Source organism: Mobula hypostoma, chromosome 11 (genome assembly GCF_963921235.1).
Source record: "Mobula hypostoma chromosome 11, sMobHyp1.1, whole genome shotgun sequence".
NCBI classification, from domain to species: domain Eukaryota; kingdom Metazoa; phylum Chordata; class Chondrichthyes; order Myliobatiformes; family Myliobatidae; genus Mobula; species Mobula hypostoma.
Genome location: NC_086107.1, coordinates 9,295,660 through 9,323,427, shown reverse-complemented (window position 1 = coordinate 9,323,427; position 27,768 = coordinate 9,295,660). Strand labels below are relative to the sequence as shown.

Below are 27,768 nucleotides of genomic sequence, written 5' to 3'. Positions count from 1 at the left end.
TCTTTCCATTTCTTGATGATTGACTTAACTGTACTCCAAGGGATATTTAGTGACTTGGAAATTTTTTTATATCCACCTCCTGCTTTTCAATAACCTTTTCATGGAGTTTCTTGCAGTGTTCTTTTGTCTTCATGGTGTAGCTTTTGCCAAGGATACTGACTCACCAGCAGTTGGATCTTCCAGATGCAGATGTATCTTTACTACAATCAAATGTGCACACAGGTTTCCAAAAGCAGATCTCCATTTAACTAATTGTGTGCATCAGTGATGATCTGGCGTGTCATTTTAAAGGGGGTGAATACTTCAATTATGTTGTGCTTTCTATTTGTAATTAATTTAGATCACTTTGCCACGAAAGTCATTTTTTGTTGATCAGTGTCAAAAAAAGCAAATTAAATCTCTGTTAATCAATATTGTAAAACAATAAAACATGAAAATTTCCGAGGGGTGTGAATACCTTTTATAGGCACTGTATATGTGTATATATATTAAATAAGTAGAGAAAATAGAGTACAAAAATAGTGAGATAGTGTTCATGTCCATTCAGAAATCTGATGGTGGAGAGGAGAAAGCTGTTTCCAGAATGTTGTGTGCCTTCGGACTCCTGTACTTTCCCTCTGATGGTGCTAAAGAGAAAAGAACATGTCCTGGATGGTGAGAATCCTTCCTGATAGATATTGCCTTTTTGAGGCATCTCCTGTTGAAGGTGTCCAGGATGCTGCAGAGGTTCCTGCCCACGATAGAGCTGGCTAAGTTTACAATCCTCTGCAGCTTTTACCGACCCTCTGCAGTGGCCCATCCATACCAGACAGTGATGCAACCAGTTAGAATGATCTCCACTGTTCATCTGTAGAGATTTGTGAGAGTCTTGCTCTAGAGAAACTTGTTATAATGTTATGATAACGACAGAAGTCTTAGTGGGGGAGTTGGACTTGGTCATATCTTAACACTCAATTTGAGAAGGTCAACATGACCCATCAAGATGATGTTTAATGTGTCGATATCTAATTTTTAGCTTGGCATTGTTTGATACTGTAGTGAATCGAACAATGTAGAGTAGTGGTGGACAGGGTTTAGCAACTTTAAGTTCCTGGGTGTTACTATTTCAGAGGTCCTGTACTGGACCCGGCACGTAAGTGCAATTGTGAAGAAAGCACGGCAGCACCTTCACTTCTTTAGGAGTCTGCGGAGGTTCAGCATAACATCTAAATCTTTGACAAGCTTCTATAGATGTGTGGTGGACAGTGCATTGACTGGCTGTGTTACAGCCTGGTAGGGAAACACCAATGCCTTTAAACAGAAAATCCTACAAAAGTGAGTGTATTCGGCCCAGTACATCATGGGTAAAGCCCTCCCAACCATCGAGCACACCTAGATGAAACGCTGTCGGAGGAAAGCAGCACCCATCAGAGATCCCCACCAACCAGGCCATGCTCTTTTCTTGCTGCTGCTGTCAGGTAGAAGGAACAAGAGCCTCAGGACTGGCACCACCAGGTTCAGGAACAGTTTCTACCCCTCAACCATCAGGCTCTTGAATAAAAGGGGACACTCACTTGCCCTATCATTGAGATGTTCCCACAACCAATGATCTCACTTTGAGGACACTTTATCTCATTATCTCATGTTCTTGCTAATTTATTGCTATTTATTTATACTTGCATTTGCACAGTTTGTTGTCTTCTGCACTCTGGTTGATCTTTCATTGATCCTTTTACAGTTACTATTCTATAGATTTGCTGAGTATGTCCAAAGGAAAATATATGGTGACATATATTATTACTTTGATAATAAAATTTACTTTGAACTTTGAATTTCCAGTTGACCATCATTCAATTAACAGTTGGTTGTTTGGGATCAATATAAATATTTTTGTTAATTGATTTGATTTAAATAAAGGCAGAATTTGGACAAATTAAGGACAGTTACTTTTTCCCATGTGGATGGTTGGGCATGCAGAAGGATAAAGTTTAAACAATGTTTCACAAAATAAAATTGACATTGGGCTGGGACATTTTCTGATTCCAACTACCAATCAGAATTCAGAATCAGTTTTATATACAACCTTGAAATTCACTTTCTTGCAGGCATACAAAGCAACACAATAAAATCAATGAAAAGCTACATGCAAACAAAGATCGACAAACAATCAATGTGCCATGTGAAGACAAATTGTCCAAATACAGAAAAAACAAATAATAGCAATAAATAATAATACAGAGAATTGTAATACGTTGTAGAGTCTTTGAAAGTGAGACCAAAGGTTGTGGAATCATCTCAGTGTTACAGTGAGTGATGTTATCCACGCTGGCTCAGGAGCTGATGGTTGAAGTGTAATAACTGTTCCTGAACCTGGTGGTGTGGGACCTGAGGCTGACTGAGGTATTTTGTAAACTGTGTTGTTTTGTGGCAGCAGTATAGTACAGTACATGAAAATACAGAAATATATGCTGAAAGAAGGAAGCTACAATAGGAAGTTTGAAAAAAATAAGTAAGCAGTTCAAAAAGGAGCAACAAGTGAGATAGTGTTCATGGGTTTGTGATCTATCTGTCCAGCTGTCTGTACAGTTGTATATTGAGAGATGTTCTGAATATTGTGAATATTTTGGGAGCAATTGGAGAGAATCTGAGTTTCTGGGCTATTTCAGCCCCTTGTCGACAAATATTTATTTGTTTATTGAGATACAGTGTGGAATAGGCTCCTCCGGCCCTTTGTGCCAGGCTGCCCAGCAATCCCCTTATTTAACCCTAGCCTAATCACAGGACAATTTACAATGACCAATTAACCTAGCAATCAGCACGCCTTTGGGTTCTGCAGGGAAACCAGAGCACCCGGAGGAAATCCACAGGGAGAACTCATTCTAGGGAGTGGCGGGAATTGAACCCCGTGCGCTGGTACTCTAAAGTGTTGTACTAACCCACCACGTTACTGTGCCGTCCCTTATAGAAGGAAAAAAGAAAAGTAATACTGAAAAAAATTTGGAAAAGCAACCCATTAATCTAATCCATCCAAACACAAGAAAAAAAACACTTTGGTTTCTCAGTGTAGTGGTGCTCCTCATCTCAAAATGTAGCAGCATGAATCTTTTTTGGGCTTGTCATTAATCTTGTTTTAATTCATCCTGATAGTTGGAGACTGCTTTAGTTCATATTCTCTGTCAGAGTATGTGCAGGTACTTCATACCCTGTTGACTGAAACTTTAGATGGGATACATTGCTCAGACAGGCCGAACTGAGCTTGTCATACAATCCTGGGTACTGGCAATTAGGACAAAAATGTTATGCATTTGCTAAATCCCACTTGTGCCCACTGGAGTCAAGCACAGTGTCATGTACGATCTGGATCACATCTACGCTACTTTAACGCTGTCTTTAAGTCGTTCCACAGCAGCTCATACGTTACAATTGCCTGACAAGGCTACGAGTAAACTTGCCTCTGTCACTTATTTCACAGGAGAGCAACAGTACCCAGTGGCTCCGCCAGTGTACGGCTGCCACAACTCAACAGACAGTTGTGCTGGAAGCCAGGCCCTGCTGTTAAGGTCTCCGTACAACAGGTAACGTCTTTACGTCTCTTCTAAGCTGGATGAGAAAGGTTTGGGGATGTATGTCGTGTCACTGCTTTGATCTTTGTAAGACACGAATTTGGATACTCCATGTAACAAGGGTTCCCAACCTTTTTTATGCCATGGACCCTTACCATTAACTGAGGGGTCTGTGGACCCCCGGTTAGGAAGCCCTGCTCTGTAAGGACGACATTTGCAGACATGTGCCGTCCGTGGACTGGAACTAAACAAATACATCACTGAAAGGGCAAATCTCAGCCTTCACCTTCCTGTACGTCAACAAAGGAAAACAAATCTCCTTTGGAGTCACCTTTCATCCTTAACCCATGACCTCTACTCTAGTCTCACCCAAACTCAGTGGAAAACGCCTGCTTGCATTTACCTTGTGTTCTGTGTCGTTCTGAGCATTCTGGGCATGCTATGTTGGCACTGGATTGTGCGGTGGCATTTGCAGGCTGCCCCCAGCATGTCATTAAGTCATGAAGTCACAGAACATCACAGCACAGAAATAGGCACTTCGGCCCATCTAGTCCATGCTGAACCATTAATCTGCCTAATGTCATCGCCCTGCACCCACACCATTGGTCCTCCATATCCCTCCGATCCATGTACCTATCCAATTTTCTCTTAAATGTTGAGACCAACCCAACATCCACTACTTCAGCTAGCATCTTGTTCCACACTTTCACCACCCTTTAGGTGAAGAAGATCCCCCTCATGTTCCCCTTAAACATTTCACCTTTAACCTTTAACTTGTGACCTCTAGCTCTAGTCTCATCCCACCTCAGCGGAAAAAGCCAGCTTGCATTTACCCTATCTATCTCTCTCTCTCTGGCTATCCATCCCATAGGATGATAATAGTTTCTTTCAGTCAGTTAGTGGGGCTTGATACGGTACCCCACTCCTCAGAAAGGAACAGTGTGTGTGTGAGTGGATTTTAGGTGAGTAGGGGGTTGCACAGGCCCCGACCCACCCTCTCGACATCCCCTCCCAGATCCAGTGGCATGGGCCCTATCTATACCCCTCAAAATTCTGGATGTACCCGTCAAATCTCCTGTTGTTCTCCTAACCTATTCAACCTTTCCCTATAACTCAGGGTCTCAAGTCCTAGCAACATCCTAGTACATTTTCTTTGCACTCTTTCAGTTTTATTGATATCTTTTCTGTAGGTAGGTGACCAAAATTGCACACAGTACTCCAGATGAGGCCTCACCAGGATCAGAATTCCGCAATAATTTCTAGTGACGACAAGCTCTGGGAAATGATTAAATATTATTCTACAGAAATCACAATTCCAGTAAAATTCCTTTTTGCTCATTTACTTATTTCATCTTAGGTTTCATCTTCTTTCTAATTATAGGTAAGGATGCTCTGCAGGACCCTGAAGGGAGTGCTAGTTTCAAACATAGAACAGTAGGAACAAGGCCTTTGAACCACAATGTAGTGGAAAACTAATTAACCTAAGAAGAACCTAATCCATTTTGCCTGCACATGGTCCATATCCCTCCGTTCTCCGCATAGTCACGTGCCTGTAGGGTAATGTAATGGGTGACAGATGACACATATTGTTCTTAATAGAAACTGATCTACGTAATTCGCAAGCACCACCATTGAGTTGTTATGCTCACTTTAAGAGATGATGTCTCATGTAACGGGGTCAGTGTAAGGCAACTGCTTTTGGTTGGTTCGAAATGGAAGTAAAGGGCTGCAGCTTTTGCGTATAAAGTGACTCGTGTGATTATTTCACAAAATCCTACATGCCTATCCAAGAGTCTCTGCGTAGCCTCTATCACGGACATTGATAGGTTCTTAATTAGTAAAGGCATCAAAGGTTATGGAGAGAAGGCAGGAGAAGATATATTATATAATATATTGTTATTATATAACAATAAATAATTGTTATTTATTACTGTGCATTATCAGGTGTCACAGCATTTCTTCATCAGGCCTGCAGCTCAAAGATCCTCTGAGTTTGAGTTGGTTCCCTCAGAAAGTGGCTCAGTGTTTCCAGTTGTTAGCTGAGTGTCAAAGCAAGGTGGCAGACCTTGCCCTTGGAATTGGCTGCACTGGGTCTCTTTATCCAACATACTCGAGATCTCTGGTTGACATTGGCTCACAGTCCAGCAATGCTTGATATTAAAATCCTAACATCTGTTTTTCCAAAAAAAATCTCTGTGATCTGTTCCAGCACTATAACTTCTCTGGGCCCCTGCACGTCCTGCCCTCTTGATCGGGCAAATTCACCATCAGATGAATGGCCTAATTTCACACCGTGAGGTTCACTGATTCCATGCAACAAGATCATTCTACCACTGGCAAGGATGCATCAGCTGTCACCATCTGGAATTCCCTGTCCAAACCTATCCAGCTTATCATCTACTTCCTCTTTTAGGACACACCTTAAAACTAACCTCGTTGAGAGTAATATCCTAGCTTATAGAACATGGACAGTACAGGGACATGTACAGTACAGGGACAGGCCCTTCGGCCCACATATTTCCTCCTCACAAGTCTCAGAGTCTCTTCATTTGCTTGATCACACTCTCGTCAAGGGTTTTGGGTTGTCTTATTCTGCAATCTAAAACCAGTACCGGTCGAGACAATATGTCAGGAAGTTGGTGCGATCAGTACAGAGGGTCAAATCGACGATTTTAGTGAACAGAATGCAATCTCTGGCAAAAGTTTACCTTCACACACTGTCAAAGTTCAAAGTAAGTTTATTATTAAAGTACATATACAGTGGGTCATTGATACATTCGTGGCCTAAGGTAGAAGGAGTCAATTTTAGAAAACCTAGCACATTTATTTTTCAACATAGTCCCCTCCTACATTTACACACTTAGTCCAGCGGTCGTGGAGCATACGGATCTTGGACCTCCTGAAGGTGTCCATAGCAGGGGTGATTGATAAGTTCATGGTCTAAGGTAGAAGGAGATGAGTTATACGGCTCTCCTTACATGCACATGCAGTTTAACTCTTTAAGTGATTATGCAGAAAGTTTGAAGTTAATAACTCACTGGGGTGATTGATAAGTTCGTGGCCTAAGGTAGAAGGAAATGAGGTATTAACTTCAAACCTTCTGCATAATCACTCAAAGAATTGACCTGCAAGTGCATGTAACAAGAGCTGTATAACTCATCTCCTTCTACTTTAGGCCATGAATGTATCAATCACCCCTTGTATGTCTCAGATTCATTTTCTTGCGGCCATCTCCCCTTGGGTCAACAGCCTGATGGTTGAGGGGTAATAACTGTTCCTGAACCTGGTGATGTGAGTCCTGAGGCTGCTGTACCTTCTTCCTGATGACAGCAGCCCGAAGAGGGCACGATCTGGGCGGTGGGGATCCCTGATGATGGATGCTGCTTTCCCGCAACAATGCTCTGTGAAGGTGTGTTCAATGGTGGGGAGGGCTTTATCCATGATGGACTGGGCTGTATCCATTGCTTTTGGTTGGATTTTCCATTCAAGGGCATTGGTGTATCCATACCAGGCTATGATGCAGTGGTTCAGTATACTCCTCACTACACACACACACCTATAGAAGTTTGTCCAAGTTTTAGATGTCATGCTAAATCTTCGCAAACTCCCAAGGAAGTAGAGGCCTTGATGTGCTTTCTTCATAATTGCACTTACGTGCAGGGCCCAGGACAAGTCCTCGAGGAATTTGAAGTTGCCAGTCCTCTCCACCTCTGACCCTCCAATGAATTGACCTCTGGTTTCCTCCTCCTGAGGTTAATAGTCAGCTCCTTGGTCTTGCTGATACAGTAATGAGTAAGAGATGTTGTTGTGTTGTTACTGTCAAAGCCTCCTGAGCAATGATCATTGTTATTTCAACCCTAATCTCCATGAAGGGTGTAATATGGTTCTCTCTTTTACACCCAATCCCATTAGGTCAAAACCATTGATAACTTATTCTTTCTCTGCATCTCCTGCAACAATATCCTACCTTCTTTCCATGCTCTTCACTCAAGACTGTTTGTCCAGCCCCTGAATCTATTCCAATGTCAGCAGATTGAGTTTTGGTATCAATGGGGTCGGTGGAAGCAATACAAGGGTTTTCCTCGATTAAGGAAAATATTCCTTTATCAGCTAGTGCAAATTTTTGTTTTAGTGCTCACTAGCATTTGTATTTAACTTCTGACCCTCTGAACCCTCTGAAATAATAGCATTCTGCTATCATTTATTGGGATAGTGTGGAATTGGCCCTTCCAGCCCTTCGAGCCATGCTGCCCAGCAATCCCCGAATTTAATTTGAGCCTAATCATAGGACAATTAAAAGGAATAATGAACCTACCAACTGGTAAGTCTCTGGACTGTGGTAGGAAACAGGAGCGCCTGGAGAAAATCCACGCGGTCAACGGGGAGAACGTACAAACTCCTTACAGGCAGTGGTAGGAATTGAACCTGGGCCACCTGTATTGTGCTCAGCGCTGCTGCCCCATTAGACCCTTGTTGTAATAGCCATTAATAAAATCAGAACCCAGTAAGTTGCAGAAATATACTGAAATGCAGCATGAATTGACAGGAACGTGTGGTAATGGCCCAAGTACAGAGGGAGAGACACTGAGGTGGATGAATAGTTACACTGACATTTCATAAGAACTGTGCAGAATTAAAGGAAGGAAAACCAATAAACGCTAGGCCAACAAAGCCATTAACTAAAACTCTCAAACTGAAAGCTGACACCAAGAATGCAGCTCGTAAGCAGTAACAGTCCTAACTAAATATCACTCTTTTACAGCGTCAATCTAAATGGTAGTCTTCCATCCCAGAACAAGGACAAAAGTAGATAGGGAGCGTTGACTTTTGGTCAACACTCAACAAGTCTGAAAAGAGAGGAGGGGAGTTAAATACCACCACAATGGCTGGAATGTGCATCCCCACGAATGCGATTGTCGACCCCATTCTGCAACCCACCTGCAAAGGCGCCCGGGGTAGAGTCTGTGGTTGTGACAGGAATACAGTTAGCAGCAAATCAGACACAATTTTATCTCTAGTCTTGGTGCAGTCAAAGATGACTCATTAACAAAGGTGTCCGTGGGCTCCTCAACTGCCAGGATGAGGCCACTCTCAGGTTGGAGGAGCAACACCTGATATTCCGTCTGGGTAGACTCCAACCTGACGGCATGAACATCAACTTATCTAACTTCTGGTAATTTTTCCCTTCTTCACCTCTCTTTTTCCATTCCTTATTCTGATTCTCCTCTTATTCCTTGCCTGCCTGTCACTTCTCTCTGGTGTCCCGCCTCCTTTCCTTCCTCCCATGGTCCGCTCTACTCGCCTCTCAGATTCCTTCTTCTTCAGCCCTTCCCTCTTCCCTATCACCTTCCAGTTACTTACTTCATTGCCCCCGCTCACCTAATTTCACCTATCACCTTCCAGTTACTTACTTCATTGCCCCCGCTCACCTAATTTCACCTATCACCTGCCAGCTTCCACTCCTCCCCCTCCCCCACCTCTTTTTCTGGCTGCTTCCCCCTTCCTTTCCAGCCCCGATGAAGGGTTTCAGCCCAATGCATCAACTGTTTATTCCTCTCCTCCAGCATTTTTGCCTTGTTGCTCTGGATTTCCAACATCTGCAGAATCCCTTGTGTTTAGAATTTTTAAAAAAAAATTCAGCACCCTGAGGACAAGATGAAATTGTCTGTTTATTGATTTCCGTAGATGCTGTCTGACCTGTTGAGTTCCTCTAGCATTCTGTGTGTGTTGCTTTGGATTTCCAGCACCTGCAGAATCTCTCACGCATATGATTAATGTATTTTTATTCTTTATCATTCTCAGTCATTCAGTTCAAGGGTTGACATAAAAGTCTAGATGGATACTTGAAAGTGTGTCAGCCTTCTTTATACTTATATATTTACAATCCAGAAAATGAGAGGAGAAGGAATTTCATCTCTGTAGCGCCTTTCCAATCCCCAATAGTAGAGCGAACTGTCAAGTTGAGTGTGATGTTCTCCTGAGGGGGCTTCCATTGGTGAGTCTTCAGATAGCTGTAGAGGCAGATCCGAGATCCACAAATTCTGAGGGAATTCAGACCTCACAATCACACTGCCTTCAACACTTGCTGATCGCCATGTGGCTTAACCGGGACGTTAGGGTGGATTCCCTGAATGGAGAGTGCCTGTGCGTGACTTCGTTTAACGTTGGGAGGCTGATGCAGGAGTGGCCACTGCACAGCCCTTGATAGAGCGGGGTCAGAGTCCAGTGGCATGGAGAGCAAGGCAACTGGGGACCCTACACGGCTGCAGCCTTCTTCTGCCTTCACCACTGTTCTGATGTGGCATTATCTTCTGCCGGCTCCACTACTGAGGTGTTAGATCGCTCTTTGTCTGGAACCTCTCCCTTTCTGCCGTGGGTGACCCTACCATGAGCTAAGCACTGGATGGCTAAACTCCAGGCGGCATTGCCCTTGAGATCTCAGGAACTCACAAGTCCCTCCATCATGGCAGGTGATGAACCTCAGAGAAGCCAAGTCCCAATACTTGAGAGCTAAGCATTACTTTAGAAAGACAGTCACTCCTGCATTGAAGAAACGTGAAGGACACTTTGAACACAGCGAGTTCTCACAAGCAGCCAAGTGATAATGGTCAAATTCCCTGTATTGGTGACGTTGCTGTATGGTAACTAGTAACCAAGTTAGTAGGCGAATGCCCAATCTTTTCTTCATCATACTCCCATGAAAGGAATAGACAGGGACTTGTATAACACATCTCCAACGGTACAGAGCCCTCATGTTACTGTAATAGTCCCCACTGAAGAGCAGCAGGCATCCAAGTTTCTGCGCTCCACTTCCCCAGAGCAAGGTTAGCTGCCGTTGTCCCCTTAAGATTCAGTATGCCAATTATTGCCTGCTGCATTCCTTCATGGGAAGTCTGTCCTTAAAGGCCTTGTGCTGAGCACTCAGTGCTCAATCATAAGAGTTCCATGTCTAGTATTGCTGTTTGTGATTTAGCCTTTGGATTTTGTTTATATTGTCTTGTTTATTTTGTGTCTGAGCTTATTCCAGACCTCAGAGTTAGTTCCAGCCCTTATTCTACACTTCGGTTCACCATCATCCATTGCTCTTTCTTTACGATTTCTGCAAGGACAAGATTTTTATGCTTAGGTCTCCAGAATGGAACTTGAGCCATTGATCTGCTATCTCAAGAGATGGGCATGCTACCAACGGAATTATGGCCATCGAGGCTCAAGGAGTTATTTTGCTGTTCAGCTGTGATAAATATAATAATATTGTTAATTCAAGGAACAATTCAAGCTTTCTTGCAGTCCTGTAGGCAGCTTGTCTAGGTCAGGATCATTATTGCAACCACCATGGTTTGTAGTAGCTTATATTTGGGGAACTGTGGCAATAACTGGCATTGTGGCACTATTTCTGTTACTCTGAAGCTGTGCCCTCTGGTGTAGACTCTGCCACTATAGGAAACATCCTCTCCACAACCACTCTATCTAGACTGAGAGCCATTAAACACTCCATATATATTAACCCCTTCACTCCCAGAATCAGTCTCATAAACTGCTAGTATCCAGTATTTCCATTTGTACTGGAAAAAATATCCAGGCAATTAATTCAGACACATGAGTTCAATTCCCATCCTGCCTGAACATAGAACACTGAACATTACAACACAGTACAGGCCCTTCAGCCCACGATGCTGTGCTTACCTTTCAACCTCCTCCAAGATCAATATGACCCTTTCCTCCCACATAAGCCTCCATTTTTCTATCACCCATGTGCCTCATGTGTTCCTAATGTATCTGCCTCCAGCACTACCTCTGTCTCCACATTCTACCAAACACCATGTAAAAAGCCAACTTCTGACTTTCCCCTATACTTTCCTCCAAACATCTTAACATTATGCCCTCTAGTATTAGTCATTTCCACTCTGGGAAAGGTTTCTGGCTGTCCACTTTATCTACGTCTCTTATCGTCTAGTACCCTTCTATCAAGTCTCCTCATCCTTCAAAATGGAAAGCCCAAGCTTGCTCAACCTTTCCTCAGAAGACATGTTCTCCAATCCAGGCAGTATCCTGGTAAATCTTCTCAGCACCCTCTCAAAAGTTTTCATGTCCTTCCTATAATGACCTGACTAGAAATGAATACTCTAACTGTGGTCTAACTAGAGTTTTGTAGAGCTCTTGAATTCTGACTAATGAAGGCCAATACATATACACCCTTCTTTGGCCACTTTGTGGGATCTATGGATGTGGACTCCAAGAATCCTCTGTTTCTCCACACTGTTAAGAGTCCTGCCATTAACATTATATTTTGTCTCCAAGTTCAACCCTCCAGAGTATATCACTTCACACTTTACTGGGTTGAACTCTGTCTGCCACTTCTCAGCCCAGTTCTGTATCCTTTCATGTCCCATTGTTACCTATGACAATCTTCTACACTATCCACAACACCACCAACATTCAGCTGCAATGTTAACTTAAAGAAATGAAACAAATCAATGAATTAAATAATATCTAAATTAATTACATCTATCCTGATGCAGGGTGTTGACCCAGAACCTCGGCAATTACGCTGTCCCCACATATTCTTCTCAACGCACTGGGTTTTTCCGGCAAATTGATTGTGATTCCAGATTCCAGCATCTGCAGTGTCTTGCATTTCAATTAAGCACGTCTAGAATTTTAATGAAAGAATCTTTGTAGTAGTAATCATAAAAATAGTACCTTCTCACAAAAGCCTATGTGCCTTACTGATGTCCTCCAGAGACACGATCCTTGAACAGTCCTCCTACATGCAACTCCTGATCCACTATTGTGGTTGGTTCTTTAGTGCCTCCTCAATTCAGAGGTAATTGAGAATAAACAATAAATACCGGCATTACTATGGTACATTTATTATCAAAGTAGGTATATGCCACCATATATGACCCTGTGATTCATTTTCTCACAGACATTCATGGTAGAACAAAGAAATACAATAGAATCAATTCAAAAAAAAAAACTACACACAAATAAAGACTGGCAAACAATCAATGTGCAAAAGAAGACAAATTGTGAAAATACAGGGAAAAAAACCTGATAATAATAAATAAATCAATAAAACTGAGAACATGAGTGGTAGAGGCCTTCAAAGTGGGTCCACAGGTTGTGAAATCAGTTCAGGGTTGAGGTGAGTGAAGTTATTCACTCTGATTCAGGAGCCTAATGTTTGCAGGGTAATAAACGTGTGGGTTCTAAGGCAGTGGTCCCCAACCATGTGCTACCGGGCCGCGAGGAAATGATATGAGTGAGCTGCACCTTTCCTCATTCCCTGTCACGCACTGTTGAACTGGAACATAGGGTTGCCAACTGTCCCGTATTTGCCGGGACATCCCATATGTTGGGCTAAATTGGTTTGTCCCATTCGGGACCGCCCTCGTCCCGTATTTCCCCCACTAAGGTAGAGCGTTCCTATGAAGCCTTTCGTGCCGAAATGGCATAAAGCAAAGAAGCAATTATCATGAATTTATATGGGAAAAATTTTTCAGCGTTCCCAGACCCAAAAAATAACCTACCGAATCATACCAAATAACACATAAAACCTAAAATAACACTAACACATAGTTAAAGCAGGAATGATATGAAAGATACACAGTCTATATAAAGTAGAAATGATGTATGTACAGTGTAGTTGGGAAGATTAAGCCAAAACCGATTTGTGGGAACAAATATCACATATACGCACGTCACGCATGCGGACACAGGTGCCCGCGCAAGGCTTCATGGTCATGGTAGTCTTTCCTGGGGTAAACACAAGTGTCCCGGGATTTGACTGCTACTTTTGTCCCTTACTTGGGAGTGAGAAAGTTGGCAACCCTAACTGTAAAAGACATGTTGAGGTGAGTTTAACCCTACTTGAACATCCTCCACCCCCGGTCGGCCGGTCCGCAAGAATATTGTCAATATTAAACCGGTCCGTAGTGCAAAAAAGGTTGGGGACCCCTGTTCTGAGGCTTCTGTGTCTCCTTCCCAATAGCAGCAGTGAGAAAAGGGCATGGCTTGGATGATTGAGGTCCTTGATGATGGATGCTGTATCTCTTGTGGCAGTGCTCCTTGTAAATGTACTCAGTGGTGGGGAGGGCTTTTCCTGTGATGGGCTGGGCTCTTTCCGCCATTTTGTGTAGAATTTTCCATTCCTGGGCATTGGTGTTTCCATACCAGGCCATGATGCAACCACTCAAGATACCCCATCATCTTGTGCCTGAGAATTTGTAGAATGGGAATCATCATGCTAAGAAATAGAAGGAGGAACAACCTTGTCTGTGAAGACTGAACAAATAGTCTAATTGTTGGGAGATGTCACATCGCATTCATTGGATATATCTAATCATTCATTGCATATATAGCAGGAACAACCCCATTTGATCTTTGACCTTTCTCCACCAGCCATTAAATTCATGGCTGGTATTTTACCAGTGCTATCCTTATTACATCCTATCTCTTTAATATCCTGACCTGTGTTTCCAATCAGCATAACTCTCAGGGTACAGTACTCCAAAGTTTCAGTCCCCTGCTGAACAAACATATCTTCATCTCAGTCCTATAGGACCTTGCCCCCATGACTCCCTGCCAGCACACCGTTCTGAAACTGTGCTTCCTGGTCCCAGTGTCCTTCCACTAGGGAATCACCTCCCATGCTCATCAGTCAAATCCTTTAGGAAATTTTGAATGTTTCAGTGCAACACAGCCCAGTGAAATGAACATGTCCAAAAATACTTTGAGTATATGTGCCGTCGACGTCAAGGGAAGGAGATAATGATGTAATAAAGGAAGGAAAGAAGCTTATCAAGATGGATGGTGTGTAGTAGGTTGATGACAGGGAGGCTTTTGAAGCTGGTCCTGGTGAAAAGTGGACTTAGTCTCCCACAGAATCTATAAATATTGCTTTCAGTGTAACCTCAAACGTAACATCTCATCCAAGCAGTGACTCGGGTGACCTTCTCTACAGGATACAGTACCTGGGTAGAAAGGGGAAACATTTTGTTTTAAATGCTAGCCATGGATCCTAGCCAAGGGTGAAACAGTTCTGGAAATCACAATGGAAATTAAATTAAGAAGATTGTCTCACCGCTTTTGTTTTCTCTGCAGAAACGCTAAAACATGTTGTGGGGTTAGTGGAAAATCTGGCACCTAGGAAAAACATTGAGTGTGTTTGCTTTAGTAGTGAATTTTAGAATATAATAACTCCCTGCATTAATCAACTTTCAACTGGATAACAGAAACTATTGTTCTTAGTTGGAAAGAGGTTTTCCCCAATCCCCCTTCTGCCTCGAAAATTGAGCTGTGTGTTTTTGTTTTAATAAGCTGTTGCAGGATTAGGATCAGGGTTCGGGATATATTGTTGAAAGGTAGTACTGTTATTAGAGCTTGGGTTACATTTGAGGATTAGGAATTCATTTTACAATTGGACCTAATTTTAGGGATGGGATATTTTATTGCCTCTCTGTTTAATGTACTTCTCACAATTGCTGTTATTACTGGAATAGCAGCGTAAGTGGGCTTCTGCAGAGCACATAGGCTTAACATGCAGGCAGAGTGGATCACAATTAAGTATAGAAGTGAAAATGAATTAACGGAGCTTGTGAAGTGTTTGAACTCATGGCGTCCTTCAAAAATTAAATACACCCCAAATTATTTTTACTATTTTGTTTTAAATGATTTGCATTAACCCTAGCATGAAGGGCATAGACAGGGTGAATGCACTCTCTCTTTCTTTTCCTAGGGCTGGTTAGGTGCGCATTCTCTAACAGTATACGAAAACTCCAGCGAACTGGCAGGTCAGCAGGAAAGTTCACTGACTGCAGTCTACCATCACTGCAGGACTGGTGTATGTCCTGGGCAAGAAACAATTATTGTGGACACAACCCACCCTGCAACCTGCCTTTTCCAAAAACTCCTTTCTGGAAAGTGCTTTAGGGATATCACTTCACACCATCTTAAAATTTCATCCTCCCGGTTAACCATGATAATTAGTCCGCACACCCACCTCCTCTATCTATTATCCCTATCACCACACTGCACTGTAAGCACTTCAAACTACTTTTTGTAATGCTGCTTACATTGTAAACACATGCTGGTATTTGTGTTTAAGCACATTTTATTCCTTTTCTGTCCTTTAACCTCTAACTTTATTAGCTTTTGTATTTATATATCTTTCTCTATTCTTCATAATTGTTGAATGTGTTGTGTTTTGTTGCATCTCAGGCCCTGACCGACACACCATAGCAAATTCCTAATACACGCAGAGGTTTGTGGCAAGGTTGTTCTTTGAAGGACCAGAGGGCATAGGTTTAAGGTGAGAGGAGGAAGATTTAATAGGAACTTGTGTGACTATTTACACAGTTCGCATATGGAATGAGCTGCCAGAGGAAGAGGCTGAGGCAGCTATAACAACTTTTAAAAGACAGTCGGACAGGTACATGGATAGCAGAACGGTTGGGTTTCGCTGTTCCAGAATCTGTTAACCAAGTATTTGCTCCCACATTCCAAGTACAAAGGGGTTATCAGGTTAATTGGTCACGGGGGTGTAATTGGGTGACACGGGGTCATTGGACTGGGAGAGTCTGCTACTATACTGTATCTCTAAATAAGTAAAAGTGAAGGGTTTAGAAGGTTATTAGGGCTACCTCAGATGGATCAGCATGGACCAGTTGAGCCAAAGGGCCCATTTCCATGCTGTATGAATCCATGAGTCTATGCCTTTTAGGATCTGGGCAGGGCTGATTGAATACAGCGGATTAAGTGCTAATTGGAGCCTACGTGAAAAGATTTCCGGAGCTGTTAAAGGAGGATAGGAACAAGATTGATTGGACTGGGTCCCTCAAGGTGCTAGCATTGGGCTGAAAGCTCTATAATTTGTGATTCTAATTAACTTCCCCAATGGACATTATGGCAACTTTGGGCCCCTTATCCAAGAAAGGAAGTACTGACACTGGAGAGGATCCAGAAGAGGTTCACGAGAATGATCCCAGGATTGAAAGGGTTAATGTATGAGGAGTATTTGATGGCCCTAGGCCTATATTGCGGGAGTTTTCTATAGCTTCCTATAGCGGAGGATGTGGAGAGGATGTTTCCTATAGTGGAGGAGTTTAGGACCATTGGCTACAACCACAGAAAAGAAGGATGCCCCTTCAGAACAGAGATGAGGAGGAATTTCTTTAGCCTGAGGGTGGAGAATCTGTGAAATTCATTGCCATAGACGGCTGTGGAGGCCAAGGCATTAGGTATATTCAAAGCAGAGGTTGATAGGTTCTCGATTAGCAAGGGCATCAAAAATTATGAGAATGGGTAATGGTAGCAGAATGAGGCTGAGAGGGATAATAAATCAGTCATGATAGAATGGTGGAGCAGACTCAATGGGCCGAACAAATTAATTCTACTCATGCCTTATGGTCTTATGTACATCTCAGGGGGGTACTTATGGACACTTAGACAGGCTTTCGCATGTTTAATATCCAGGCCAGAATGAAAAATAAAGTGATTCCCTTAAGAAGAATATAGAGAGAAAATCCTGGAAACACTCAACAGATCAGGGAGCATTTATGGAAAGAGAGACAAAATTGATGAGACGAGAGGTTGGACAAACGTGGGTTGTTTTCTCTGGAGCAATGGAAGCTGATATAGGATTATGAGAGGCATAGAAAGAGTAGACAGAGAGTGTATTTCTCCTAGGGTTGAAATTCCTAATACCAGAGGCTATCCATTTAACGCGAGGGGACCAATTTCAAAGAGGATGTGTTGATGGGCAAATTTTTTACACAGCAAGTGGTGGCTGCCTGGGGTGGTGGTAGAGGCAGATACATTATGGACTTTTAAGAAATGTTTGGATGTTTGCACCTGAGTGCAATCCCTCAAGAAAAAATAGTCCAGACCCAACCCATGAAAGCCGCAGTCGACTACAACGCAGCTTGCCTTCTGCTGAGTGAACACTAGGGGACAGTAACAGCTCCAGCCTGGACGCTGTGTTGCACTGCCCCTAGTGGAATGCGCCGGCTCCAACACCTTTCTCCTGGCAGCTGAAAGCAGGCGACACCACGGCTTGAGGCCTAGTCTTCATACATACAAAATAGCAAACACATAAAAGATAACAGAAAAATCCAACCACGCAAAAAAAAACATTTGAGTGAACTGGCAGTAAATGTTACATTATGTAGTGTGTTAAGTTTCTTTCTTTTTCAATCTTTTTATTAATTTTCAAATTCATAAACATAACAACAATATTAGTACAAAGAGATTGGGATTACATTAAAGGTAATTAGCAAATGCGAATATAAACTATAGATAACACAAGTATACCAAGCCTCCCAAACTCTTAATGTAATTAAACATGATAAAAAGAAAAATAAAAAAATGTCAGGGAAAAAAACCCAAATTAGAAAAAAAAGAACTAAACTGAACTAGACAAAACTAAACTAAACAAAGCTGGGCTATTATATTACATCGGATACAATCATTAATGTCATTAACTCCGCTCCTCTGTCCATATAGTTGAGGTTAATAAAAAGGATTCGGAAAAGGTCAAGTTACATCATATTGAATTGTTGAATAAATGGCCTCCATTTATGGAGTTAAGTGTGTTAAGTTTCTGTAAGCTCCTAATGACAACAGATGTCCAAAATGTCTCACACCATGGAAGAAAATCATTTAGAATCAGATTTATTAAAGCTGATTTAAATGACATGAAATTTGTTGATTTGTGGCAGCAGCATAGTGCAAAGACATAAAATTAGTGCAAAATAAAAGGAATAACGAGGTAGTGTTAATGGTTTCATGGACTGTTCAGAAATCTGATAGCGGGGGGAGGAATCCATTCCTGAATCATTCAGAATCAGGTTTATTATCTCTGACGTACTGTATGTTGTGAAATTTGTTGTTTTGCAGCAGTAATAGGCCTCTGTTTGTCAGGGTTGACCATGGATGTTGTGTCCTAGCTGTCTAGACATACCAGCCTGGGCAGTACAATAGGGAGAGCGAGCTGTTGCCCATGTAGCAAGCTCCCCCTCTCCACGCAGCTGATGAACCGAAAGGAACGGCAGAGACCGATACAGTTTGGCACCAGCAGTGTCGCAGGAGTTGCCAGTCAGCATTGAACTCAACATAGGGCTGCTTTAGGGACTCCAGTTTCAGATTTTCCCTTGGGGTTTACGCTCAAAGACTTCCCCATGAGTGAGTATAGCCACAAGACAGCGGAGGTTTGAGGTCAAAGTTTCCCTTCTCCTTGAGCAGCTGCCAAGCACGGCTGACGAGCCTCATTTGCCCTAAGCGACTGGTATTAAGGTGCCAGTAACCCGCCTGTGCCCCTTCTCTTGTCAGTGGAAACAGTTCCACCGGGCTTGGTAGCTAAGCCACACGTGAGGGCCAGGAGCTGGGCTTGGTTGTGAGAGACTTTTGAGTCGCACGTCATTGGGATCTTATCCTCGCTATAGCCTATCTTATCGGCTATAGCAACCTCAAGGAACTGTTTGTTAGCAGCAGTACATAAAATATGTATACGATAAAAATAAAATAGTGTAAAAACAGAGTAAAAATAGTGAGATAGTGTTCATGGGATCATTGTCCTTTGAGAAATCTGTTGTTAAAGGGGAAGACGCTGTTCCTGAAATGATTAGTATATCTTGAGGGTCTTGTACCTCCTGCTTGATGGTTGCAATGAGAAGAGAGCACACAGTCACACAGTCATGAGTGTGGAGGGAGTAGAGCAGCATTCTCAGCATGCGTCTTTGAGGTGCGCCAGTGTTGATTGTCAGCGAGGAGGAGAGAAGGGGGAGAAGCTATTCCTCAATCATTGAGTGTTGTTCTCCAGGCTCCTGGATCTCCTCCCTGACAGTCGTGATGAGAAGAGGGACGTGTAACAAGGTTTTTGCCATGTTCTTCAAGTTTTTCAGTGATCGGTGTGGAGTCCACTAAACCACTGAGGTTTGAGTAACTGTAAAAAACAAGGGGGTAAAGATCTGATGAGTAAGTGTATTGGGTAAAAGAAAACAAAAAAAAAACTAACCCCCATCAGGATTGCGGCTGAGACAGTTATAAATGGAATGTCAGAACGACAGACGGTGATGGAAAATCTCCTGCAGCAACTGTGTCGGCCTGGCACCTCCCAATAAGGCACCAAATCGGGTTCCTGAAGGAATTAATTACAGGAGCATTAGGAGAAGAATTTGTGGAATTGCAGAGTTTGTGGCACGGACCAGCACGGGGAGGCAGCTGCTGATGGGGAGAAACTCCAGGAGAGTTTAATAATTTGCGAGCCTGATATGGAGGCATCGCTGTGGCAGAATAAAAGAAAGGCAGACGCGATAATGGATAACACTGTCGAAAGATGCTGATGTATGCGAGGCGGAGTTTGGCTGAGCACTGCATTATTAAAGGTAAACGGCGGTGGAGGGGTCCCCTGCATTCCAGCTGATCTCCTGTGCCCTGCTGGCTCACACTGAAACTTTCTCTTTAACTGATGATAGAAGGGGTAGAGTCCTTGGCTATGAAAATAGCAGGTACCGCTTCCATTCATCACATCTCCGTCGCGTTTCTCTTGCTTTTGTCAGACCAGGCGGGGCTTGGCCATCCATCAGCGGCCACCTTGGAGTTTGCGGTTCAGGAGTTTACAACTATCAGCACTTTTTTTTCTTCCCTGTGCAGGCATCACTCACGCTTCTCAGGGTTAATTCACGCGTCAGACCTCTTCTGCATTCCACCATTTTTATGTTTTAAACCCCCTCTTTCTCTGCTTCTTCCTCTGCTGCACACACACACACACACAAACTCTTACATACACTGATGCAAGGACACTCATATATGTTCGAACACACATCCACACACATGCACACAGGAACATAAGCACACACTGGCATACACACACACACATGTACGTACTCAAAGGAGCACACATACTGTACAAACACACACACACACACACACACACACACAAAGACACATGCAAACAAGAGAAAAGCTGCAGATGCTGGAAATCTGAGCAACACACAAAAGATGCTGGAGGAACTCAGCAGGCCAGGCAGCATCCATGGAAAAGAGTACGGTCGATGTTTCGGGCCGAGACCCTTTATCAGGACTTCATCAAGACACGCACACATGCACACTCACACACTTCCTAACAGTGATTCCCCAAACAGGTCCTGTTTGCCTTTGTTAACACATCAATCTTCAGTTCTCTACAGAAGTATTGACTTAACATTGAAATTGGCCTGCCTTTGAAGCATTGAACTGTAGTATTGTAGAAAGTGTTGCCTGGTTTTAAGCTAAGTTGAGCTGGACTGTGAATCCCAGTTATCCTTACAGAATATCAGAACTGTTATCATGCAGATGGAGGCTATTTGGCCTATCAAACCTATGCCAGTCCCTAGAGGTGCAATCAATCCGTGCGAAGTTGAACTCTGTGAGAAAGGGATGAAAGTTTGTTAAAGGTGATGGGGACATAGTCAGCAGATTTGGGGATAAACTCTTATGTTAGTGTCCACCCTGAATTATTCAACGTTTTCTACTGCGGCAATGCCCATACATAAGGCTTGAATGAATGAGATTATGTAACAAAGGGAAATTATTGCAAAGATGCACACGTGGAGGGGTGTTGGTAAATAAATGAAGATGAGAAATGACACCTCAACTTCATTATATCCAACAATTTATGCAAAATAGCTTGCAGAATGATGGTGGTTGTCAGTCATATCTGACAATGACAGGAATCCTGTGTGGGAGAGTTTTTAAAGTGAAAAGGCCATTGCACTGGGACAGTTCCATTCTCCTGACCTCAGAAGTCTGGGTCCAGTCGTCACAACTGGGGTCTACCTGGGTAGCAGTGGATAACCATGACATCTTCTGAGCCTCATGTCCTTTGCTCTCCAATGAGTGTACTGCCTTTCTGGCCATTGGATCTCACTGTAGACCTCATCTGCCCAGTCCGCCAGAGATGACTTCTCCATATTGGGATAGTATGTCCCTATCTCACCAGGTTATGAGGCCTGCCAACTACCTCCACCTGATTTATCCACCCTGTCGAAGAATCGTACTTGAGTGAGTGAATATACAGCTGGGCTTTTGTGCTTTTCCAAAGCAAAACTAAACAATCTGTAGCTTCCTAATTTAAGTACAGAACATTCTCATCAAGATGTCCTTGTCCACGAGATGGATATTGACCAGATCCCAAAGCAGCAGCTCCTAAACACAGAGTCCACCTTTCCAAAATCTCTGTCCCACCATTCCCTGTGGCTCTTTTTGGAAAAGTTGACGGTTCAGAAAGGTGAGCTTTATGCCACAGGATCCAGCTCCAACAAACTGGGGAGAGGCAACCTGTCATGGTCCCTTCTGGCAATCCCCACCTTGCTAGTTACCTCAGGAATTGGGCCTCAATCCCCTCGTTGAATTTCCAATCATTCCCAGGTTCCACTAACTACACACACCTGCTTTCCATCAGAAAATGCAGGATAAAGACCCTGTGATTACAACAAGGAGCTGCCAGTTTGTTGGTTGACTCTAGTGTGAGTAGACCTTGCTTCCTGATAACTGGCAGTTCTAAGTTCTGCATCGTTTCCTGGATACTCTACGTGACCCTCGTCTCTGTGTAAAGACTCTCCTGGATACCGGTTCCTCATTCGCGGTGGTGATAGCGCCTCACGACTCTGCCTCAGCGCCTGTGTCCTGCACTTGGGTTCATCCCCAGCCACGTCCTCGCAACACAACCAAAGCCTGATCTCGGCTCTGAGCAAGTGGCAGATGGAGTCTGATCCAGAGGAGTATGAGGTGATATGCTTTGGAACGACTCACACACAATGAATAGAAATGCCCTTGTGGATTTTGAGCAATAGAGGAAGCTTGGTGTATAAGTCCAAGTATTCCCGAGGTTACAGAGGAAGAAAATGATTTGGTGAACACGGCATTTTTATCTTCATCAAGGATCAACTTTATTCACCATATACAGTACATTTACACTTTATGAATTCACTGCGGTGTGTTGGTCAGGGTACAACATGCAACAAAGAAACAACATTCAACAATTACAAAGGTACATAAAGTTAGAGAGTGAAGTAAGGATAATGAATAAAATCTGCATAAATACATAAGTACTGTATTTACAATGTAAACAGCATTATAAAAATTGGGTTGAAGTGTTAACAGTGCAATGATAGGGTTACTAGATAGAGTGGGGCAGGGCTAACTAGAACGGTTGATCAGATTAACTGCCTAGGGGATGAAACTTCTAAGCTGGCCTGAAGTTTTCAGAAGGGAGCTTCTGGAAAAAGCTCTTCTTTCAGTTAGTCCTGACGAAGGGTCTCGGCCTGAAACGTTGACTGTACTTCTTCCTAGAGATGCTGCCTGGCCTGCTGCGTTCACCAGCAACTTTTATGTGTGTTGCTTGAAATTCCAGCATCTGCAGATTTCCTCGTGTTTGCATTTTTAAATTCACTACTGCGAAGCCTCTTCCGGTGATGTCTACACTGAAGAAGTTTAAATCTTCTCTTCAATGGGAGTTCAGTGAAACCATCTCTCACCGCTCCCCATCTGTCTTCTCCTATCATTTTGGATCTCCCCCTCCCTCTCCCACTTTCAAATCTCCTAGCTCTTCCTTCAGTTAGTCCTGACGAAAGGTCTCGGCCCGAAACGTCGACTGTACTTCAAAATAGAGATGCTGCCTGGCCTGCTGTGTTCACCAGCAACTCTTATGTGTGTTTCTGGAAAAGGAAGTTCTTTTGCAGGTTGGGTTGTGTCCGCACTAATTTTCCTGCCCACTTTTTTGTCCTGAACACTTCTGTAGCCAGAGCTCGTAATATCAGAGCAGTGAAGTTACGGTACAACTTTATAAAGCCTTGGTTAAGACACAGTTAGGGTACGGTGTGCAGTTCTCATTGCTACGCTATAGGAAGGGTGTGACTGAGAAGATTCACTAGGACGTTCAGTGGGAGTAGAGCCTTCCTTTTCTGAGGAGAGACTGGAGTGATGGAGTCCATTTACAGAAGAGACTCTGGGAGCTGTTAGTGGCATAAACAATTACGAGGAGCATAAATGGTAGGAAACAGTTCTCCCTCATAGCAGAGACATTAGTATAGATTTAGGGCAAAGTTTAGAGGGGTTCCAGAGAGTGATTTTGGAATGCTCCATCTGAGGAGGTGGTGAAGTACTCTCACAACATTTAAGTATCTGGATGAGCTCTTGAAACAAAAGCTAAGAACAATGAGCTGTAAATGGGGTTAATATCAACGGAGGTGAGAATACACTTGGTGGGCAGAAGGGCCTGTTTTTCTTCATAGTTCAATGCTCCTAGGGTAGTGCAGAGGGTGGCATGGAAGCATGGCAGTTGGCATAGCATTTTACAGTGCCAGTGATCCCACCACTGTCTGTAAGGAGATTCTCTCTGTGGGCCCCATGGGTTTCCCCCGGGTGCTCCAGTGTCTTCCCACGTTCCAAAGGCACAAGGGTTAGAGTTAGTGAGTTGTGGGCACGCTACGTTGGCACCGGAAACATGACAACACTTGCAGGCTGCCCCCAGAACATTCTCGGACTGTGTTGGTCCTTGACACAAAACAACACGTTTCATCATGTGTTTCGATGTTTCAATTTTCATGTGATTAATAAATCTAATCTTTAATCTTAAATTTATTATCAAAGTAAATTGACATTACCATGGACTACTGAGATTCATTTTCTTGAAAGCTTTCACAGGAAATAAAAAGAAATACATTATAATTTATGTGTATGACATGATGGCAGTGTAGAGCAGAAGTTATTCTGTTGGTCTGGGTGATTTCAGAAGGCTGGGCTTGGAGATGAAGCTACAACTCTCAGTTTCCTTCTATAGCATGTTTTCACTGAGTGTATTGCTATAGGCAATATAAACTTGATAAACTAGCTTCTCTCCAGGAAACAGATGATGCTACAACTTCCTATGCATTCCCACTACCTGTTCTGTTTACAACTATGGGCTTTTCTTTTGTCAGGACCATTTTGCTTTAAAACATAGAACAGACAACACAGAACACAGCAGAACAGCACAGCACAGGTCTTTTGGCCCATGATGATGTGCTGATCTTTTAACCTACTCAGTAATGAGGGATCAATAGCTGTGGATTCCAAGATCCCTCTGATCCTCCATACTGCTGAGAATCCCACTATTGACACTGTATTCTGTCTTTCAAGGTTTTACATTCTAAAGTAAGTCATTTCAGACTTTTTCAAGATTGGACTCCACCTGCCGCTTCTCAGCCCAGCTCTCACCCTATCAATGTATAAACTAGGACCTGTCCTGCCTTGCTCATCTCCATAGTTGTCCCTGATGTTTTACACCCAGCTGGGAGATTAGATATTAAATCTATCTGTCTGTCAGCGAGGTGTAAAAACATCAAGGCATTTCACATCCAGATAGCTCTCCATTTATCTTCCATCCATATGCCTAGCCAAGAGTGTCTTGAATATCCCTAATGTATCTGCCTCCAACACCATCCCTGGCAGTGTCTTCCATGGATCCACCATTCTCTGTGCAAAAAAACTACTTCTGAATATTATTATTCAGTATTCAGTAGTATCAGTGTCTGTTGGTAGCACTCTTACTCTGAATCAGAAGTTTTGGAGGTTCAAGATCTTCTCCAGGTATACTCCAAGAGTTGTACTGTGAGTGGTGTTGTTGCAAAGTTGCTACGCATATTAATGGAGTGGTTAAGAAGGCATGTGGTGGACTAGTCGGTTGACTGAGCTCAGGAGCAATGTTACAGCTCTATAAAACTACACTGGGAGGATTGTGTTCATTTCTGGTCACCTCATTACAGGAAGGATGTGGAAGCTTTAGAGAGGAGATTTACCAGGATGCCGCCTGGACTGGAGACCAAGTTTTATGAGGATAGGTTAAGCGAACTAGGGCTTTTCTCTCTGGAGTGAAGTAGGATGAGAGGTGACTTGATTGAGGAGTACAAGATGATAAGAGGCGTAGATCAAGTGGACAGCCAGAGACTTTTTCCCAGAGCTAATACAAGGAGGCGTAATTTTAAGGTGATTGAAGGAAAGTGTAAGGGGGATGTCTGGGGTAGCGTTTTTTTACATAGAGAGTGGTGGGTGCATGTAATGGTGATAGAGACAGATACATTAGGGACATGTAAGAGACTCTTAGATAGACACATGGATGATAGAAAATTGAGAGCTATGTGGGAAGGAAGGGTTAGATTGATCTTAAAATTGGTTAAAAGGTTAGCAGAACACCGTGGGCCAAAGGACCTGTACTGTTCTATGCTCTATGTTCTATGTTCTGAATTCATCTCCAAACTAAAAATAATCAATAACAAATTATTTGGTTATTATTACATTGCAGTTTGTGAGAGTTTTCTGTGCGCAGGCTGGCTGTTGTGTTTTTACATTATAATATTTAATTTATTTCATAAGGAGTAAAGTACTTTATTATGACAAGGTTATGGAGGGTGCTTTGGAAATGCAATGCTAAATGCCTTGGCGGTTGTGAATTAATACTGTAAGGTTGCCTGATCTATTTTTCTTAACATTTTATCCATAAATTTAAGATTTAGGGATTACATTTTACAGCAAAAACTGAGAGGGCCCAGAGGAGGCTTATGAGAACGAGCCCAGGAATGAAAGGGTTAACGTATGAGGAGTGTTTGATGGCTCTGGGCCTGTACTCACTGGGGTTCAGAAGAATGTGGGGGGGGGGGTGGTGAAATCTCATTGGAACCTATTGGACATTAAAACGCCCAGATAGAGCGAACTTAGAGAGGATGTTTCTTATAGTGGAACGTCTAGGACCAGAGGGCGTAGGCTCAGAATACACAGACATCCCTTTAGAACGGAGATGTGGAAACATTTCTTCAGCCAGGGGGTGGTGAATCTGTGGAATTCATTGCCACATGTAGCTGTGGAGGACAAGTCATTGTGTATATTTAAACTGAAGGTTGATAGGTTTTTGATTAGTAAGGACGTCAAAGGTTACATCAGGAGTTGAAAAAACTTTTTATGCCATGGACCTCTACCATTAACCGAGGGATCCATGGACCTCAGGCTAGGAACTCCTGGGTTATAGAGAGAAGGCAGGAGAATAGGTTGAGAGAGATAATAAATTAGCCATGATGGAATGGTGGAGCTGACTTGATGGGCCAAATAGACTAATTCTGTTCCTATATCTTATGGTATTAAGATGCACGTCCAACAGAGTGATCAGTGTCTAGCTTGGGAGAGCTTCTATCTTCCACACTGAAATTCTTCGCCCAGATATACTGTTCCTGCTTCACCAGCAGGAAAAGGAGCAGACAGATGTCACACGTGCGCAGGCACACACGTTGACAGTGTGACTGCATTAATTCCAGCTGCCTTTCAAGCACATGTCAGCTAAATTAAAAAAAATTATTTTTCAAAGCTACTGGGTCCTTACCCAAGAGTTGTTCATGTAATGGTAGACGCTGTTATGTCTGTTCTGTGAGAAAGAAGCACATCAACCTTGACAGAGTTCCAAGTTATAAAATAAAGGAAGAGGTCAGCCCTGGGGAATTCTGAGAAAATCGGACATGATATTATATTAATGTATTGCAGCACCAAGCTAAATGCCTCCAAGAATCTTCAAACATACACAATTAGCTATTTTCTGTCCACTCCCTTTAAAGAATTTAATCTTTTGCAAGTTATACTTTGACAGAAAAGTTTGAAAATTAATCCAAGCAATGGCTTCTTCAGAACAGTAATGAGGATTTGATTCTAGACAGTGCCTCATCACTAACAAGTGAAGCCAAGGTATTTAGCTGGCTTATCGAAATGATGGTTAAAATGTCCAGTACATCATCATCACCATGGTTACCAGAGACATTTTATCTGGAGGAGTGAGGCCTATTAACATTTTTCCCAGTTGTGTGTTAATCAAGAAAGCATCGGCAAAGACAAACTTGTCACTTAGTAGCCAACGTTAGAAAAAAAGTACTTCAAATACACTTTGATTGCAATTACAATTCACCAGCATTGCATCGTACTATTTTTGGCTGGCCCTGGGATAAAACAGTTCCTGTCTTGTGGAGAGCAGGAGCATGGCCCAAAGATGTCAACAAGTTTTTGCAGTGTGATTCATCTGGTGAGAATCACCCTCTGCTGACAGGAGACGTTGGACATCTTGATGGTGGATCTGCATCCTCACCGTGGGAGGGAGCCGCGTATGGGCATAGTCGTTGCAGCGTGCACCTGAAGACTATCACATGATCTTAGGGTTCAACAGCATGAGAACATG

General features: G+C 42.9%; 1 protein-coding gene across 4 annotated transcripts in view; it reads left to right on the top strand.

Moving 5' to 3' along the window:
* Positions 1 to 27,768, top strand: part of wt1b (WT1 transcription factor b) — a 151,243-nt gene that overhangs the window by 44,880 nt on the left and 78,595 nt on the right. For all 4 annotated transcript variants that reach the window (XM_063061640.1, XM_063061639.1, XM_063061643.1 and 1 more), the window contains exon 3: positions 3,452 to 3,554. In XM_063061640.1, coding sequence (XP_062917710.1) covers positions 3,452 to 3,554 — 103 coding nt within the window. The remainder of the gene's footprint in view (positions 1 to 3,451; positions 3,555 to 27,768) is intronic.